The sequence below is a fragment of the Bombyx mandarina genome, chromosome 02, assembly GCF_030267445.1.
Source record: "Bombyx mandarina strain Sakado chromosome 02, ASM3026744v2".
Lineage (NCBI taxonomy): Eukaryota > Metazoa > Arthropoda > Insecta > Lepidoptera > Bombycidae > Bombyx > Bombyx mandarina.
The window spans coordinates 3,397,981-3,419,018 of record NC_143209.1 but is presented as its reverse complement, the minus strand read 5'-3'; the positions used below and the strand labels follow the sequence as shown (position 1 = coordinate 3,419,018).

Genomic DNA, 21,038 nt, shown 5'->3' with positions numbered 1-21,038 from the left:
AATTCATAATTTATTTGTAATAAATGCGTCCTGTTTTCATTGTTTGTTTTAGTGGGTCGTTATTTCGATCCGGTGGTAGTTTCGGCGAGGCACTGCTCTAGTTAGGGCTGATGCAACGTCCCTTAGGCGGAGCCCTGCGAGCTGTCATGTGGTGGCGAAAATAGCCCTCCGAGGATACCGGCAGATAGGTAGCCAAAAATCGTTTGGATACTTAAACTGACTGATTTAAAAAGATATTAAAAACATTTTTTAGATTATTTCCAATTATTTGTTGTAGTCATAATTACCCCGGTTTTTTTCACCTTAAATTTATTTTTTTATTCCATTCAATACAAAGTCAGGATTACAGTTTTCACCAAAACGCCTGACTCGTTAACACAAAAACATTATTGAAATTATTTTCTAAATAAAATAGTTTTAGAATAAAGTATTCCCCAACTGTCGGCAAATACGTCAGCATCCTGGATTTCGGACAGAAATTTGTTTAACAGCGCAATTGCCCTGGCCGTTGGACAGTTCCCAGCTGTACGGGTCCTCAGCCCCGCCAACGCCGCGAATAAGTGGTGGTGGCGCCGCACTCCCGCCCGGGCATACTGTTGCCCGACAAATAGTGTCTTTTGCCGTAGTGCCAAGGGATTATTGACTCTATTCTGTAATAAAGAACAGTAATGTACGAGTAGATGCATCTGTATTTTGTACCGTATGTTCCATGGGGAGTGCTCTGAGGAATTGTTCGAGATGATACCGGCATCTCGTTTTTACCATCGCACCGCTCGCCCCCGGAGTAGAGTTCATCCATACTACTTGGAGCCACTGCGGTCATCCACAGTGCGTTTCCAGAGATCTTTTTTGCCACGTACCATCCGGCTATGGAATGAGATCCCCTCCACGGTGTTTCCCGAGCGCTATGACATGTCCTTCTTCAAACGAGGCTTGTGGAGAGTATTAAGCGGTAGGCAGCGGCTTGGCTCTGCCCCTGGCATTGCTGAAGTCCATGTGCGACGGAAACCACTCACCATCAGGTGGGCCGTGTGCTCGTCTGCCTACAAGGGCAAAAAAAATAAAAAAGAAAAAAAAATGCAACTTTCGCCTGTGGTTTAGGGTATCCAGTCCAATCATACCTGCGCAAAGCGACGGAAACAAAAACGGATAATAACCATATAACCTCTTATACATAATAATATGAAAATATCGTGTTTATAAATCGAGCGACAAACTTCACAAAAGGGTTTGAGATGCACCAGTCTGTCGCGCCGCGTCGGTTGAGAGCCACTGGTCTATCCTCTCTTCCTCCCTGAGTCGCATTCCTCATGTCTGAGGGTCGTGACCATCTCCTCCCACTATCCTTCTTTGGGTGATGTTTCGCGATTTTCCTCTGTTCTCGGCGGTGTGTATGGCATCATAGACGGTGTGGTGCCGGTTTGGTCGGAGCAACGCATTGGATTGCGGTCGCGATGTCTATCTATATATAGCTTTGTTATTTCAAGAAAATGAAAAATTACAGTAGATTGGGAGTAATAGGGACTAGAAGTAGAATAGGGACAAATCTGGGACGTGACAATACTTTTATTGAGTTGTTTTAGTTTTAACTTTGTCGAACTGAAAATGACTTTTATTTAGTGTTTATAAAAATATTAAATAGTTTAATTTAGTCATTTCAAAGTTTTGTAACTCATTAAGGATATTAAAAAGTTAATCACCTAAAGTTAGGTACCTACCTAACAACTAAATAGTTGGATTTGGAAAGGGTCCCGATGCCCCCGATCTTAATAAAGGAATAAAACCGTAATGTCAAAATTGCAATATTAGTTATAGCTGTTATGTCAATGTTGCAATAATCTTGATTATTCACAACAAAAAAAAAAACTAAAATGCATTTATTAGTAATTAATTTTTGACAAAACTATTTTTAATTAATTTAATTCCGTAACTATATAATAAAGCTGTGTGTTCAGTTTGTGCATTAGATTATCATCCACTTTCACTATTACGGTATAAATGGAATCGTGGCGCATAAAATAAAATCATTCCACTATTGCACTTTTATTCTTCTTTTCCAAAATCTTCTTTATTAATAATAATAAAAAAATTAATAATATAAGTATGTACTTAACTGACAACTTTTTACGCCTTACGCCTTTTAGCTCATTCAATCGTCTCTGCCATCTTGTTTTTTCTCTTAATGCATTCCACACTATTTCAATGCGTTCCGTTCTTACCAATCCTACATTATTGTGCTTGATTTTGGATTCCGCATTCAATGTGATAATTTATCGGAATCATGATATTAATGTTTAGCGGTAGCTAACACAGAAATAACACAGAACAAAGCTAGAACAAGAGACATTTGAGACGGATGTCTGATATGCGGCTAATTAGATTTTCAAAATAAGTTTTCATAGATACATAAGAAACGTTTCTAGATTCATTCAGAATTTCTTCGTCGATAACTCAAATTCATTTAGATTTTGTTTGCTTCCGATTTATCTAATTGGAACCAATACGATAATCCTAAAACTTAATGCTACTGAGATTTTTTTTATTGCTTAGATCGGTGGACGAGCTCACAGCCCACCTGATGTTAAGTAATTACTGGAGCCCATAGACATCTACAACGTAAATGCGCCACCCACCTTGAGATATAAGTTCTAAGGTCTCAGGTATAGTTACATCGACTGCCCCGCCCTTCAAATCGAAACGCATTGTTGCTACACGGCAGAAATACCCGTGCGGCCTCACAAGAGGTCCTACCACCAGTGTGATGACTAAGCTACGGAAGGATGGCTTAGTGGATTGAATTCCCTTAGGATCTCAGCAGGTGGTTGAGGGTTCGAAACGAAAACAAAAAAAAATCCTAACATGTTTTTCGTTTAGAATCGAAGCCTTCAAAACCTAATTTACAACTGACAAGGGCCAATTAAAACACTTTCACATACACACACACACGCCTCGCCAGTCAAATCGTCCGCATCCGAAAGAAATCGCAGCGCCGAATTCACGCACGAAACTTTGTTATTAGAACGAAATCTATATCAATACTAATATTATAAAGAGGAAAGATTTGTTTGTTTGTTTGTCTCGAATAGGCTCCGAAACTACTGGACCGATTTGAAAAATTCTTTTTCCATTAGAAGCCGACATTGTCCCTGATGAACATAGGCTACTTTTTTTATTTTATTTTTTTGGTTTCATGTGTGTTTTAATGTTTCCGAAGCGAAGCGAGGGCGGGTCGCTAGTAAAAAATATATCTATATACATATATATGAGAGATAAGTATCGATGAGAGATAATGATCTGTATTTGAAGTTCAACAGGAAAATATATTGAGAACTATAACTACGCAGACATTTTTTAAGTTTGTGGTGTCCTCCGGCTTCAGGCGGCTCGGTTAGTGACGAGCGGAAGCGATTCTCGTTATTTTAAGCGAACTTTGTTATTTTATTTTAGTTTTTCGCACGAAGAAAACTTCAAGCGATAGTCTTTTCTCGTTGATCGTGAGAATAAATTAATTAATTTGTTATTTAGATGTGGTGTAATCAGAAGAAATCCAAATTTGATATTACATTCTAAAAAAATTGTATTAAGACGTGTTCTTTGATTGAAAAACTCTATGAAGCTAATTCAAAATTCGGTTATTTTACAATTCGATTATTTATTTTTATACATGATATATTCGGTAGTATCATTATACATTCTTAACTTATGGGCTTTATTCTTAGCTCTCAAAGGTAGCAGGCTGAAGTGGCAATGGGCCGGTCACATCTGTCGAGCCAGCGACGCCAGGTGGGAGAGGAAAGTCCTCGAATGGAGGCCACGGATGGGTACCCGGAGCGTGGGACATCTTCCAAACAAGTGGACCGACGACTTAGTGCGCACGGCGGGAAATCGTTGGATGCGGAAGGCGGAGGACCGTATTATGTGGAAGGCATTGGCGAAGGCCTATGTCCAGCAATGGGCAGATAAAGGCTGATGATGATGATGATGATGATTATACATTCGGTTATTTTACTAATTAGGTCGTGATTTAAATTGGTTTGCGGTTCTAGTCGCTGCTGAGAATCAGATAAGACATTGGTTCCTAGCCTAACTTAACTATTTAGGACAGCTAACAGTGCATGTCATTATGGTATTAGGGTACTGGCTATGAAATCCTGCAGGAAGAGAAGGGATGGGATATCTGATTGAAAAATGACTGAGGTGAATCTTGGTCAACGAAAAACCAGTGTCTTATATTTAATGATCTGTAAACATTCTTTTGCGTTTGGTAACCAGACACTAGAAAATAGTAATAATAAAAATGTAGTCGGAATGATACCATGACCGAAAATCTTGTATAGCTATAGGTAGAAGCCTAATTGTGTCACCAATATTGCCTAAAAGGATTACTTTAAAATATACAACATTAAAAAAAAAGCATGGAACTATCCGTTTTTAAAAAGACTTAAGACATTTGGCTGGAAAGATTTCATTAAACAAGCTCTTCGGAGTGCCGAGCAAAGTAGTGGTAGCTACCATTTTGGGCTCACGACGCCCGCATCAGTTCTTACGCGAATTATTTTATTGAGTATCATCGTTACGTTGCAAAGAATAAATCTAAGTTCCTCGCTCATTCGTCCGCTGTCGCTTATGTTACGTGTCAGCCTCCCGAAACAAATCGAGCGACTGGTAAATACATCGGCGTGTACAACCAACCCCCTATATAAGCTTGGCTTCGGTTCTCGCTGCAACAGTTCCGTGACACCCTTCCTCCAGTGAATCGTTGACGGAGCAGCCCCTAAAATTAATTGGTGAATTGAAAAAAATATATATTGGTGAGTAATATATAAATTTCCTGGTGTCATCACGTAACCTTGACCTAAAATTCGTTGTTTTAGTTCGGAATATTTTATTTTGTTATTGTCGCGTATGTTAGATTTAGTCGAAAAAAAAAAAAAAACCCCACATTATCAATCTTTATGTATTTATTTCATAATTTTTTTTATACATGTATTATATAGTGTCAATTAAGAACAGAATTAAAACGTTTTGAAGAAAGAATTGCGTGAAGCAATTTTAGATTAGATTAATCGTAATTTTAGGAATTATAGTTTTGTTATTGTCATATTGTTTAATTCGATAATAATTTAATAACTAACAAAGGACAAACCAATCAAACAATGAAAATATTTATTCAAAAGCTATACCATTTATTACGAGCGCTCTAAATTTAAAATGAGTTATGGTGAATGAAAAATAACCCCAAACTTTATTATTAACTCAATAAAATTATTCTGAGATTTACTTTTAAGGTCTACTTATTAAGGTTTCTTTCAGTTTAATTAAACGGATAATTCTAATTTAATTCTGTTTATTTAAAATTAAATAAAATCGTATGTGCTATACTACTGGATAAACGCGATGTTTCCCGAGCGCTATGACATATCCTTCTTCAAACGAGGCTTGTGGAGAGTACTTAACGGTAGGCAGCGGCTTGGCTCTGCCCCTGACATTGCTGAAGTCCATGGGCGACGGTAACCACTCACCATCAGGTGGGCTGTATGCTCGCCTGCCTACACGGGCAATCAAAAAAAAATACGCATGTAGATTGTAGCAAACAAAAATAAAATCGCGCCTTTTATTGCAAATTTAACTAAAAACGCTTACTTTTCTCCCATCCTGAAAATTGTACCAAATATGTATATATAAAAAAAATTGTATAGTCAAAAGTAGCTGAAACGCGGACAAATTTTTACCCGCATATATGAATCTGCAAAGACCTGCATATATATTTACTAACAATATTTTTTTATATTTACTAACAATCACGCCGCGTTAACTGGTCCCGTGCTAAGTTCGTAAAGAACTTGTGTTACAGGTACCATATAGCGGATATAAATGTAAGATTTTTATTATACACATACATATATTTAATATACATCCATAACCCTGGAAAAGACATTTATATTTATCATACAAAAATCTTCCCTTGGCGGGATTCGAACCCGCGACCCCCTTGTGTAGTGACCATGTCACTTACCACTACACCGGACGGTATATATGTACATATATTCGGATAAAACTAATAAATGCGTTTTAAAAAAATTAGGCGGACTTTTTAGAGCCTCACGTGGTTCGGTGTGTCTCGTGAATTTCACAGAAACTAAGAATTGATACAAAGAATAATAATATTATTATGTATCTTTATTTCAGTAAATAAACCATAACATTTTGTTAATAAGTATTATACTTATAATCTACTAGCGACCCGCCCTCGCTTCGCTTCGGAAACATTAAAACACACATGAAACCAAACAAAAAAATAAAAAAAAAAAATTAAAAAAAGTAGCCTATGTTCATCAGGGACAATGTCGGCTTCTAATGGAAAAAGAATTTTTCAAATCGGTCCAGTAGTTTCGGAGCCTATTCGAAACAAACAAACAAACAAATCTTTCCTCTTTATAATATTAGTATAGATGTTAGTAACTTAAAAACCTAACACATAACTATTTGACTATTTATTACAATTTTTTTCCAAAGCCATTTGCTACAAAGACTATCAATTATTAGTCCCTCGATATATAATTCCCGGAAGCTACGTGTGTATAAAATATCTCTATACTCCCGGAGATCACTTAACAGCGGGTTGGCCGTGAGCTCGCTTAGACATTTGAGCAGTTTTATTTATTTATTGCATAGATGGCTTGACGAGCTCACAGCCCACCTGGTGTTAAGTGGTTACTGGAGCCCATAGACATCTACAAGTAAATGCCGCCACATACCTTGAGATATGAGTTCTAAGGTCTCAGTATAGTTACAACGGCTGCCCCACCCTTCAAACCGAAACGCATTACTACTTCACGGCAGAAATAGTCTTAGTGGTGGGATTTACCCGTGCAGACTCACAAGATGTCCTACCACCAGTAAATAAAAATTAAGAATAAAACAAGCATAAAAATATTAAGATATGGAGCGGCTTGGCCATGTCACAGATGTTCCCGCAATGGCAATAAAAAATAATACTGTTACTAAATATTTCCTTAATTCTTATTGGCACGACGGGCAAAGGAAATTCTTGCAACCATGCAACTTCTCAATGCAACTTAAATTCCATTAAGTATAAGACGCTAAGATTTTGAAAAGTTACGGATTAATAAACAAGAAAAAAAACGAAGAAATTGCGTCGTTCAGACCTCAAAGGTATAACACCCCACATCGATAAAGCGGCAGACATGAGAACCCTCTCATCATGGCCGCCGGTAACTACATTCCCGATCCTGCGGACAGAATGGAAAGCAGTCGGCGTCGCCCCAAACACGTCATTTCGGATCCTCCCGATCCACTAACGGTGCTTCTAGGTACCTCAAGCACCGGTCATCGTTCTCGTCGAACCCGTCGCTTGCTACGAAGAGGTCGATGAGTAAAGTAGCCCACAGACACAGCCCACTGAGTTTCTCGCCGGATCTTCTCAGTGGGTCGCGTTTCCGATCCGGTGGTAGATTCTGCGAAGTACGGCTCTTGCTAGGGTTCGTGTTAGCAACGTCGTCAGGTTTGAGCCCCGTGAGCTCACCTACTAGTTAAGGTTACGCTGAAATAGCCCAGGCTCTCAGCTTAGGTAGGAAAAAAAAGGTACAACAGACTGAATGAACATAAACAAAGAAGTTCGGAATAAAACTAAAGTTTAATCTTTAAAATTCGACCTTTCACCTTTTTCGAGGCGAACCAGCGCGGCGGTCCCTTCCATCGAGATTTCTTTACAAAAGCACAAGCTAAACACTTTTAAACGATGTTATATCATCACGACCACATTTCGGGTGGACAGGGCAATCTTAATAAAAAAATAATAACTGCACAGCTTATTCTCGGATGCCTTACAGTTTTCGTATTTGAAGACGGTCGTCTTAATTAGATTTCTAGAACAATTGCTGAGTGCTTTAACCTACGAAGCTTGTCGGAGCAGTGGTTTACATCATATGAAAATACCAAAAATTGGGTTGATTCGTGGATAGCGTCAAAAGACGAGGAGTTCTTCGGACGTGGAATCCGAACTCTGCCTGAGAGATGGAAAAAAGTGGTTGCTAGTGATGGACAATGCTTCGATCAAATTCAAATTACCGTCCTTTCATAATAAATATTACTTTTTCGACAAAAAAACGGCGGAAACTTACTTGTACTCCTAATATATATTTTCGTGTGTGCATACTAGACATTCTTCCCTCTTTGTTGCGAGAAAACGTCAACGCATACTCTGTAAAGTAAAGCGGGAATATAGTTCGCAATTCGGTTTTTAAGCTAGTTAATCGCAGATAGCCTAATGGACTATACTAGGCCACACTCGGGAACTGAGAAAATTTAATTAGTCCACTGAGTTTCTGTCCACTGTGTTTCTCGTCAGATCTTCAAAGTGGATTGCGATTCCGACCCGGTAGTAGATTCTGCGAAGCACCGCTCTTGTTAGGGTCTGCTAAGGGCAGTGTTAGCAAATTTTCTCAGGTTGACTCACTTCTTATTAGGGTCTTGCTAAGGCTAGTGTTAGCAAATTCTCTCAGGTTGACTCACTGCTCATGTTAGGGTGTGCTAAGGGCAGTGTTGGCAAATTCTCTCTTGAGCCTGCGAGTTCACTTATCTATCCACGAGAATCTGAAGTAGTCCTTTAAGCTACCAGTAGGGAAAAAACCCTGACTCTGACCTTGAGCAGTGCTTTGTTGAACCTACCACCGGATCTGAATCGCGACCCACTAAGAAGATCCGGGGAGAAACTGACCGGGTTGCGTCTATGGGTTAGTTCGCATGTCGAACTCTTCGACGTATTCGACGAGAAGGTTTTTAAGTGAACAAAACGAACGTAATTCTTTAATCCGCTAAGCTTGAGCGAGTTTACGAAACCTTTGAAACGCTTCGTAGTACGTACGTAGGTACATACGTGTAACATTATAACACGCTATTGTTTGTCAGTTTAGATAGCTTACAATTCGATAATATATTATTTTACTAGCGGTAGGCACTCTTGTGAGTCCGCGCGGCTAGGTACCACCACCCAACCTATTTCTGCCATGAAGCAGTAATGCGTTTCGGTTTGAAGGGTGAGCCAGCCGCTGTAACTATACTTGAGACCTTAGGACTTACATCTCAAGGTGGGTGGCGCATTTACGTCGTAGATGTCTATGGGCTCAAGTAATCATTTAACATCAGGTGGGCTGTGAGCTCGTCCACCCATCTAAGCAATAAAAAAATCTATATATAGGCAGAGGCATATCCCTTTTTTTTCTCCCTACCTATGCTGATAGCCTTGAGATGCTATTTCAGGCATATCTCAGGGTATTTGCAGAGATTTTTTTCGCCACGTACCATTGGGCTCTGGAATTATCTACCCTCTACGATATTTTCAGAAGGACATGTTGTTCTCCGAAGGTTTGCGGAGAGTAATAGGCAGTAGGCAGTTAGTTTGGCTGTGCTATTTAACATCAGGTGGGTCGTATGCCTAAACTAATTCAATCAAAACTAATAAACAACTGGAACATTTTTTTAATTTTCTTTCTTTCTCTCACTATCTGCTGAAGATTTAGTGCTATCAATAAAAAAATAATTATATATATAATTTTATTTACATAACAACAGAAGGAATACATATTATGAATTTTAATCTTGACCTCATTATCTAATTCAGTCGTATGTACTTGAACTAGTTACCAAATTTTATATAAGATGATTATTTTTTAACGTATATTGCGAATTCACGGAAATTATATTAAATGAATATAAACAAAGACTTTTGCTTTACAAAGTCCGGCCTCGCGTGGAGTACTGCTCCCATCTCTGGGCCGGGGTTCCCAAATACCAGCTTCTTTCATTAGACTCCATACAGAAGAGGGCCGTTCGGATTGTTGATAATCCCATTCTCACGGAGCGTTTGGAACCTCTGGGTCTGCGGAGGGATTCGGTTCCCTCTGTATTTTGTATCGTATGTTTCATGGGGAATGCTCTGAGGAATTGCTTGAGATGATCCCTTCATCTCCTTTTTATCATCGCACCTCCCGCCATCGGAGCAGAGTTCATCCATATTACCTGGAACCACTGCGTTCATCGACAGTGCGTTTCCAGAGGTCTTTTTTGCCACGTACCATCCAGCTTTTTAATGAGCTCCCCTCCAGGGTTTTTCCCGAGCGCTACGACATGTCCTTCTTCAAAACAGGCTTGTAGAGAGAGTATTAAGCGGTAGGCAGCGCCTTGGCTCTGGCCCTGGCATTGCTGAAGTCCATGGGCAACGGTAACCACTCACCATCAGGTGGGCCGTATGCTCGTCTGCATACAAGGGCAATAAAAGTATATGGTTATGAGAAGTATATACGTGATGATAGCTCTGATAAGTGATGCGTGACCACGACCACTCTGTCAATAGTGTACGACTAGGAAGAAGCTTATGAGATTAAAAATACTTGTATGAGCTCGAGAGGTTATTGGAGGGAAGGGTGAAATGACGTATGACTGTTTCACCCACAGCAGGATAAGGGAAGAAATAGAACAAGAAATTATTAGTACTAGAGGCCCCGCAGTAGTCGAAATTCGACTATAATTAATTGGAATTGTAAGTTTGTACACTATTATGATTGTATTTTATACTTCTATAATCACAAATTTCGCCAAGACTACACTACAAAAAATATTAACAAAGACAAACCATATTTAATCTATTCTCAATTTGACAACAGACGTCAAGAACAAAAGTTTGACAATAAATAGTATGCATGCGTGTGTGCGTCAAATACACGGTATGTAGTGTGTGTAATGTTTTCTTTATTGATTTAATGTATCTTTTATGCATTATTTTAAAAAAATATTAGCATTGTGCACTTCTTCTCTATATTCTTTATAAGTGTGGAAAATTTCATACTCCTCCGTCTGCGCAATTTTCGTAAAAAGGGATACAAAGTTTTTGCTTCACGTATTAATATATAAAAATTCGCTAAATACTTATCGGTCTTCTGTTTCGAAGCGGCGCGTCGGAAATTTAAAGACTAACTCATAAAGAAGTCAGCGTAATATTAAATACTAGCGACCCGCCCTCGCTTCGCTTCGGAAACATTAAAACACACATGAAACCAAAAAAAAAAAAAAAAAAAGTAGCCTATGTTCATCAGGGACAATGTCGGCTTCTAATGGAAAAATAATTTTTCAAATCGGTCCAGTAGTTTCGGAGCCTATTCGAAACAAACAAACAAACAAATCTTTCCTCTTTATAATATTAGTATAGATAGTATAGACGAGATATCACTCGAATATCACCCGAAGTCGTCGCGGCCTAATGGATAAGACGCCCGGCTCCGATAGCCTCTGAGCATTGAATAGGCCATGACTCCAGATGGTTGGACGAGCTCACAGCCCACCTGGTGTTAAGTGGTTACTGGAGCCCATTGATATTTACAGCGTAAATGCGCTACCCACCTTGAGATATAAGTTCTAAGATCTCAAGTATAGTTACAACGGCTGTCCCACCCTTCAAAACGAAACGCATTACTGCTTCACGGCTGAAATAGGCAGGGTGGTGGTACCTACCCGCGCGGACTCACAAGAGCTCCTACCACCGGTATAAAGTAAATATAATCTCGTCTGAAACTGTAAATAAGCGTAAAGTAAATAACGTTTCTTTTCTGTGATTGATTACACCAACATCACTGTAGTTCAGTAAATATGATTTTTGGCCAATCGTTTGGCCAACCGTCTGGCTAACACCGGAGCTAATAGGTCCATGTTTCAATTGTATTATTGTAGCAGTAATCCCATCTTGTGAGGGCCCTATGTACCAGCGGGATACCCTAGGACTACAACAACAACAACAACAACAAAAATCCCATCTCCGATTGTACTCATGAATAATACGCAATGTATTAAAACAAACGCGCAAGGTACGCGGGCTTACAGTAAAACATTAATTGCTTTGTATTGAAAAATGAGATGGAAAAAATGGTCCGACGATCTATTGAGGTTCGGGGGGATCCGTTGGATGCAGACAGCGTAAGACCGGTCTTTGTGGCGAGGCTTGGGGGAGGCCTATGTCGAGCAGTGGACTGTGGCTGATAAGGAGAAGAAGAAGAAGAAAAATCAATAAGTTTTTGGTTCGGGTACAAGTGATTGGAAAAACAATTTTGATGCTGATTAGCATCGCTAAGGAATTCGGGGTTCCCTTCTCTTGCATTACTGAACGCTGACGATAGATCCGATCTGTCGCGGTTTTGTCTGGTGTTTTTTTTTTGGTAAATAAACCTTCGCTACTATTTTTTTTTTTTTTATTGCCCTTGTAGGCAGACGAACATACGGCCCACCTGATGGTGAGTGGTTACCGTCGCCCATGGACTTCAGCAATGCCAGGGGCAGAGCCAAGCCGCTGCCTACCGCTTAATACTCTCCACAAGCCTCGTTTGAAGAAGGACATGTCATAGCGCTCGGGAAACACCGTGAAGGGGAGCTCATTCCATAGCCGGATGGTACGTGGCAAAAAAGACCTCTGGAAACGCACTGTGGATGACCGCAGTGGCTCCAGGTAGTATGGATGAACTCTACTCCGGTAGCGGGCGGTGCGATGATAAAAACGAGATGCCGGTATCATCTCGAACAATTCCTCAGAGCACTCCCCACTAAGAAGATACTTTAAATATTCCTCCTCGCGTCGCGCTTATTTATATATTTATTGCCCTGGTAGGCAGACCGGCATGCCGCCCACCTGATGGTGAGTGGTTACCGTCGTCCATGGACTTCAGCAATGCCAGGGGCAGAGCCAAGCCGCTGCCTATCGCTTAATACTCTCCACAAGCCTCGTTTGAAGAAGGACATGTCATAGCGTTCGGGAAACACCGTGGAGGTGAGCTCATTCCATAGCCGGTTTGTACGTGGCAAAAAAGACCTCTGGAAACGCACTGTAGATGACCGCAGTGGCTCCAAGTAGTATGGATGAGCTCTACTCCGGTGGCGGGCGGTGCGATGGTAAAAACGAGATTATGGTATCATCTCGAATAATTCCTCAGAGCAATCCCCATGGAACATTCGGCACAAAATACAGAGGTAACCGAAAGCTCCGCAGACCCGGTCTTCTCTTAATTGAGAGTCGTGACTCCCCCACTGCATTATTTCTCATGTACAATTGCTCTCTATCTGCTGTGATTCTTGGCCTCGTGGAGGGAGTCGTGGAGCTTGATGTCCAAACAAGATTTGGTCTAAGCATCTCGTGGGACTGCGTCATCTGCGACATATTAACTTGGGTCATTGCGGTTACGATTATTCACGTTTTCAAATATCATTTTTGCTAATTACCAACCAGAATGGCCATTATGGTGTTTCCTGAGAACTCCAACGTGTTCTTAACTGTACAAATTTCTACAATGGCGAGATATAATTTTACTAATTTATTTTATATTTTGTTCGCAGGTTAATTGTAATTTGGAAAATGGACCACACCGAATTCCGTGTGAAAGGTAAGTCGGAACTACTGTTTTAAATACTATTTAGCTTGTCATAAAGCTCCTCCCGATCCACTAACGGTGCTTTTAGGTACCTCAAGCACCGGTCACCGTCTTCGTCGAACCCGTCGCAAGGGTTCGACGAGCGAATTAACCCATAGACACAGCCCACTGAGTTTCTGGCCGGATCATCTCAGTGGGTCGCGTTTCCGATCCGGTGGTAGATTCTACGAAGCACTGCTTTTGCTAAGGCCAAGGTTAGGAACACCTCTGGTTTGCGCCCTGTGAGCTCACCTAGACGTTAGTGTGAAGCTGAAGTAGCATCTCAAGGCTATCAGCAAAGGTAGGAAAAAAAAGAAATTAATTTTTTATTTTTTTATTGCTTAGATGGGTGGACGAGCTCACAGCTCACCTGGTGTTAAGTGGTTACTGGAGCCCATGGACATCTACAACGTAAATGCGCCACCCACCTTGAGATATAAGTTCTAAGATCTCAGTATAGTAACAACGGCTGCTCCACTCTTCAAACCGAAACGCATTACTGCTTCACGGCAGAAATGTGCAGGAAGGTGGTACCTACCACTGCTGGCTTTTTTATTAGAAAGCTGACGCTTCCCGTGTGGTCCCATTATAATTTAGTCCAGTTCTGATAATGGTATCCATGAGAAAACCATATAAGTCTTAAATTAGCATTAAGTACGTGCGCGACAAATAGATGAATAACTCAATAACTCAATATCACGCCAACCAATTTCGATGATTATTGTTTTTAGTGTATATTAATTTGATTTGGAATATCTTTTTTTCTGTATTTGAAGTTGGTTTTTGTTAAAGCATGCCTATTTACACTTCTTAATCTTTAAATTGTCCAGAAATTTTGATTGACCCTTTCAAGCGTGCATTTGAGGTTTTAATTGCCTTACATAGATCAATTGACCTCAATCACGAAAAAACAAGATATCCTATTTAATAACGCCATTACAAATAATCTAGACGTAAGTACAGAGTAATTTTCGAACAATTATTTCTTTATGCATCAAGTTAGACAAGCTCTGTTTCAGACGTTGATAGAATATTAAAATAGTTAATTATTGTGTTAAATAGATGTTGTCTTGTCTGGTTTTGTTGTTGACCTTGCAGTTAACAGTTGGTATGTTCAATGACGTGCGGATTGTCTGAAAGTTGGAGGGCGTTCAACCTGGTGCACTTTTGTTTTTGATTCTTTATTTTTTTATTGCTTATATGGCTGGACGAGCTCACAACCCACCTGGTGTTAAGTGGTTACTGCAGCCCATAGAAATATACTACGTAAATGCGCCACCCACCTTGAGATATAAGTTCTAAGATCTCAAGTATAGTTACAACGGCTGCCGCATCCTTCAAACCGAAACGCATTACTGCTTCACGGCAGAAATAGGCAGCGTGGTGGTACCTACCCGCGCGGATTCACAAGAGGTCCTACCACCAATAAAGTTACTTTTTCTGTACCTGTACAAATAAAGTTTTGACTGTCGCACAACCTAGGGTTCTCATTCACACTAACTAGAACCACTGAAACCGGTCACCGCCCTCGCCGAACCCGTCGCCTGCGACGAAGGGCTCGACGAGTAAATTAAACAACAGACACAGCCCACTGAGTTTCTCGGCGGATCTTCTCAGTGGGTCGCGTTTCCGATCCGGTGCTAGATTCTGCGAAGCACGGCTCTTGCTAGGTTAGTTAGTAACGCTCCCGGTTTCAACCCCGTGAGCTCACCTACACGTTAGGATTCGGCGAGGACGGTGACCGGTGCTTGAGGTACCTAAAAGCACCGTAAAGTTCCGAACGACAACATTTGGACCGTCGGTCTACCGAGCAATATCCGCTCTAATCTTTAATTCCAAACACACTATAGAATTTTTGCTTGAATTAGGGTTGTAACGACGCTTAGTAAGGCGATATTCAGTCAGCTTCTTTTTTTTTTCCTACCTAAGCTGGTAGACTGGAGCGGCTATTCCAGCGTAACCGTGTCCTAGTAGGTGAGCTCACGGGGCTCAAACCTGACGACGATGCTAACACGAACCCTAGCAAGAGCCGTGCTTCGCAGAATCTACCACCGGATCGGAAACGCGACCCGCTGAGAAGATCCGGCGAGAAACTCAGTGGGCTGTGTCTGAGAGTTAATTTACTCGTCGAGCCCTTCGTCGCAAGCGACGAGTTCGACGAGAACGGTGACCGGTGCTTGAAGTACCTAAAAGCACCGTTAGTGGATTCGGCAGGATCCGAGATGACGTGTTTCAGTCAGCAATATCGCGTCTAATACGACAATGTCTAACAAAGCTCCTATTGGATAAAACGGACTCTAATAAGACATACATCGGCCGGGCTTAACTGAGACGTCGGAGAAGTTTACATGTATGTGTGTTTAGCATATTATTGTGTCATAAATTCGTATTACCGACAATGAAACAAATGTCCCATTCTATATTGTTTTGTTTAGACGTTCACGCGATCGCCAATTTCATTCTATTTACGGGCTTTGCGACCTTTGAAAGATGGGTTTCGATTTAATAAAAGAATACGTTCGCTTTTTTTTTAAGTGACTTCAAAAAAAAAGGAGGTGTTCAATTCGACTCTATGTTTTTTTATAGGTTTGTTACCTCATAACTTTTGACTGGGTAAATCGATTTTAATGATTCTTTTTTATTAGAAAGCTAATGCTTCCCGTGTGGCCTCATTATTTTAGTCCAGTTCTGATAATGGTATCCATGAGAAAACCATATAAGTCTTAAATTTGCATTAAGTACGTGCGCGACAAATAGATGAATAACTCAATAACTCAATATCACGCCAACCGATTTCGATGATTATTGTTTTTAGTGTATAGTAATTTGTTTTGGAATATCTTTTGTTTTTTCTATTTGAAGTCGGTTTTTGTTAAAGCATATCTATTTACAATTATTATTATTTTCTTTCGCAAACCTACTATATTATTACGCATGGACTTGTAGTTCACATAGACGACATAATCGTCTTTAGTGAATATGTCTTAGGATAGATTTTTTTTACAAAAAATGTTATCGGGCTGCGAGATTCGAACCGGGACACAATCACATCGTTCGATGCGAGTATACCGGGCGTTTTATCCTTTAGCCCATTCGATTCAAATTCTGGTGCCTGCTTTTTATCTTTTTAAAATGATAAATCTACATACCTATTTTAATAGTTATTATAGTATAATTACGAGTATATATTTGGACTGTAAATATCTTTTTTTTACTTTCATTACTATTTGTGGTTCCTTTTCTAACCGTTTAAGCGGAGTTTTCGCGGTTTTCTGGATGAAATTCTTCAATAACTTTATACTAAATACATGGAGTTTTGCGATTAAATAAAATATTTACTTATTTATTACTATACAATTTTGTTTTATAGGCACATTATCACAATAAAAAAAATCATGTCATCTCTTAATACGGATTTACATTTTCATTCGGTTCGATTTGCACAATAATCTATATATTAATACGTGAAGCAAAAACTTTGTAGCCCTTTTTACGAAAATTGCGCGGACGGAGGAGTATGAAATTTTCCACACTTATAAAGAATATAGAGAAGAAGTGCACAATGCTAATATTTATTTAAAATAATGCATAAAAGATACATTAAATCAATAAAGAAAACATTACACACACTACATACCATATATTTGACGCACACACGCATGCATACTATTTATTGTCAAACTTCTGTTCTTGACGTCTGTTGTCAAATTGAGAATAGATTAAATATTGTTTGTCTTTGTTAATATTTTTTTATAGTGTAGTCTTGGCGAAATTTGTGATTATAGAAGTATAAAATACAGTCATAATGGAGTACAAACTTACAATTCCAATTAATTATAGTCGAATTTCGACTACTGCGGGACCTCTAGTTACACTCAATATATAAAGTCACTTTTGTAAATTCGTTAAAGCGGAACTACATAGTCTGAAGTTTCCGTAGAAAAAAACATATGTACACATATTACATATCATTCTAATTTTTTTTCCGCGCATAACAAACAATGAAATGAGTATGTGGATAAGACTTTTTTTTTTAAAGTTTTCAATTACAATCGCTGATGAGTTCGAGAATCGATTCGCATGAAGTGTTCGATACAAAGCCGACTCCGCTCTTAAACACAAAGAAGCTAGAAAATAGATTCGTTACACTCGATAAGAAAGGAGTGTGTTGAACGACTGTTTTTTTCTGTCTTAGCTGTTAGTCAGATACGAAAATCGATTGGAAAATCGATACAAATCGAATTTAGAGAATTGCTGCGTGGTGCTATAAGCAACATGACTTGATTGTGGAAGGTATTGTTAACCAGCTCGGGCAGGTAGCGAAGTTCTGCCTATTCCTGCCGCGAAGCAGTCACGCCTTCCGATTTAGACGGTGGAGCAGTTGTTATACAGTCGATATTTCGAGCTCATATCTAAAGGTTGCGAAATTAACAAGCCATCTAACGTTTACTTATTTTATTTATTTATTTATACTTATTGTACACAAAAAGAAAATACAATAAAAACAGATTTAAAGAATGTCTAAATACTATGTACAAAGGCGAGCTTAACTCATTCATGAGTTTTCTTCCAGCAAACCATTAGCAGAGAGAAATACGATGTATAAGAGGGGAATAATGTACAATATAAAAGCTATTAAAGCATGATTTTTAAACTAAGCTTTTAAAAAAAAATCTAATATAAAATGAAAAATACATATAAATAAGAATATATAAAACAATAACTTAAATACAATTAAAGTGATTAACGAGTGAGTAACGTTATTATCTATACTAATATTATAAAGAGGAAAGATTTGTTTGTTTGTTTGTTTCGAATAGGCTCCGAAACTACTGGACCGATTTGAAAAATTCTTTTTCCATTAGAAGCCGACATTGTCCCTGATGAACATAGGCTACTTTTTTTAATTTTTTTTTTTTTTTTGTTTGTTTCATGTGTGTTTTAATGTTTCCGAAGCGAAGCGAGGGCGGGTCGCTAGTTTATAATAATTTTACTATCCATATTAAGTCCGTTTCAGTTTTTTTTTTTATTATGAATTTACTTCATCTACAAGTCACCTTCGAGAATTTAACTATACTCTTTCTGTTTAGTTAATTTTACACTAGCGATAAATAAATTAATACAAGCTAATGTGTACACCATAGTCTAATTTTACTAGCGGTCTTGTGAGTCCGCACGGGTAGGTACCAACGCCCTGTCTATTTCTGCCGTGAAGCAGTAATGCGTTTCGATTCGAAGGGCGGGGCAGCCTATAAAAAAAAATGAGACCTTAGATCTTATATCTCAAAGTGGGTGGTGGTATTTACGTTGTAGATGTCTATAGGTTCCGGTAACCACTTAAAACCAGGTGGGCCGTGAGCTCGTCAACCCAACTAAGCAATAAATAAAAAATACAATCGAGATTACGATAAAGTGATATTTTTTTAATTTCGTTCTAATAATAAAAAAAAAAACATTATTTTAAGCCGTCTTAAAACTTTATTATGGTTCTTATGAAGCTGTGTCTACATTACCGTAGCCCATGGACAGCAAAGCATCCAAGCCACTAGACATGAGGTCGATGTGCCATTTGCATAACACTATTGGACTCTTCTCAGTTTAGCTAATGATTCATATGCTGCTGAAATGGTGAGGACGCTTATACCTCCTTTGCGGTTCTGGGAATAGGTTATAATAAATGAGCATTGGTTAATTTTATCTCTGGATTAATCAAAATCAGCTACATACCTGATCAGCGTAATCATAGAACTGTGGTGTCACTTAATTAGATCTGTCGTATTATCGACTTTATTCCCATTAATTAAGGTCCGAAAGATGGACGCCTAATTGATATTATCCTATAGAGTCACCTAAGAATTAGGGTACGGAAGTTGCTGAGCAGAGATGAAATCAACTCTGAAATCATCTCGTGTTTCGTACCCCCGCATCCTCGAAAGAACCCAGAGCTACGTTTTTCGTCAATTTTCAACAGAACTACATACATTGTAAAAAACCGTATATTTAAGACCAGACTGACACCATCAAACGATTTTTGTACCTTTATTTATTTATTACAACACATCATGTAAAATGTACGTTGGCGGACTTAATGCCTAAAGCATTCTCTACCAGTTAACCAAAGGTAGTGCAGAGTAAAGAGCGGTAAGGTCCGAAAGATGGACGCCTTATGGATAAATTGATATCTGGGTCTACAATTTTACAACGTATGTTCCCTTGGTAATACGCTTTTATTAGCTTCAGACGTATGTATGTTAGTATGTAACGGAATCTTTGAACATGATTTTGACCCCCTTCCAAACGTCGGATTAACTCGAAATTTGGCATACTTATTAAGGACCGATGACAATTCAATATAAATAAAAAATTGATAAAATTGAAATTTAACTAAAAAATGAAAAATAAATAATAGTTTGAAAATACTAACAAAATACGCTTTTATAGAAAATCCAACTAAAAAGTAGAAAATAAATTTTAATAATTTTGAATTAAAAATAGTGTAAGAAAAAATGATTTTATTGTAAAAAAGCGTGGGGTGCATGGTATCAGTAGTTATAAATATTGTATGAACAGATATGAGTAGAAAGGTTATTTAGATAATATCCTGAAAAGCACCGCACGCTTTTTTACAATAATCTTTTTTTCTTACACTATTTTTAATTCAAATTTATTTTTAATTTATTAGATTACCAGCTATAGCATTGCCTCCTAACTACCCTGAAGTAGCGGGATGGCAGACGGTAACCACTTAACATCAGATGGTATGCTTTACCCTGCTTGTTTCTGCCGTGAAGCCGTAATGCGTTTCGGTTTGAAGGGTGGGACAGCCGTTATAACTATACTTGAGACCTTAGAACTTATATCTCAAGGTGGGTGGCGCATTTACGTTGTAGATGTCTATGGGCTCCAGTAACTACTTAGCACCAGCTGGGCTGTGAGCTCGTTCACCATCTAAGCAATAAAAAATAAAAAATGTTCGATAACCTCGCAGAAGATGTATCCTTCTATTCTCGAATCATACTAGTACTTACTAGGAAAGAAGCACGGTTTTGAGGCTTTTCTTAGTTTACTATTGCTACCTATTTTATTACTATTTATCATAAAATATTCTAAGTTACCGCAAAAATCGAATTCTTGGTCAGATTCTTATTGCTTAATGAATTTTAGTTTGTTTTTACGCATTATGTTGCCAGTTAAAAAATCGTGCAGAAATTTTTTGTGTTCATAGTTTTATCATCCTAAGTGTCAAATGAGGTCCAGTAATTCTATTCCATTTCTCCCTTGTGGTGCAGCTAAGAAAACCTAAACCTTTCTCTGTTGTGTAAAGGCCGTAAGTTCCATTTGATCTAGTGTAGGAAAGAGATGAATATATACCCAAGATGTCCTACTCAAGAAATTCCTAATATGGTGTAATTGTGATCAAAACTATTGGTGTGTAATGGTGGCGAAACAATTCGGTATTAATAATCTCCAAGTATTTTTTAGTAAATTATCCAATCTAATAAAAAAAAATTGTTATTTTAATGTTTATCAGTGTCTCAGCATCAGTTCAGGAAATCCTAGTTTGGAGCC

The 21,038-nt window shown here is 38.7% G+C and overlaps 1 protein-coding gene across 3 annotated transcripts in view; it reads left to right on the top strand.

Moving 5' to 3' along the window:
* The first annotated feature begins 4,684 nt into the window (after positions 1 to 4,684).
* Positions 4,685 to 21,038, top strand: part of Hdc (histidine decarboxylase) — a 39,798-nt gene continuing 23,444 nt past the window's right edge. The window contains exons 1-2 of one of the 3 annotated variants that reach the window (XM_089735263.1): positions 4,685 to 4,811; positions 13,396 to 13,442. In XM_089735263.1, coding sequence (XP_089591389.1) covers positions 13,415 to 13,442 — 28 coding nt within the window. In that variant the 5' untranslated portion in view covers positions 4,685 to 4,811; positions 13,396 to 13,414. The remainder of the gene's footprint in view (positions 4,812 to 13,395; positions 13,443 to 21,038) is intronic. The other 2 variants (XM_089735256.1, XM_089735260.1) reach the window with 2 other exon arrangements.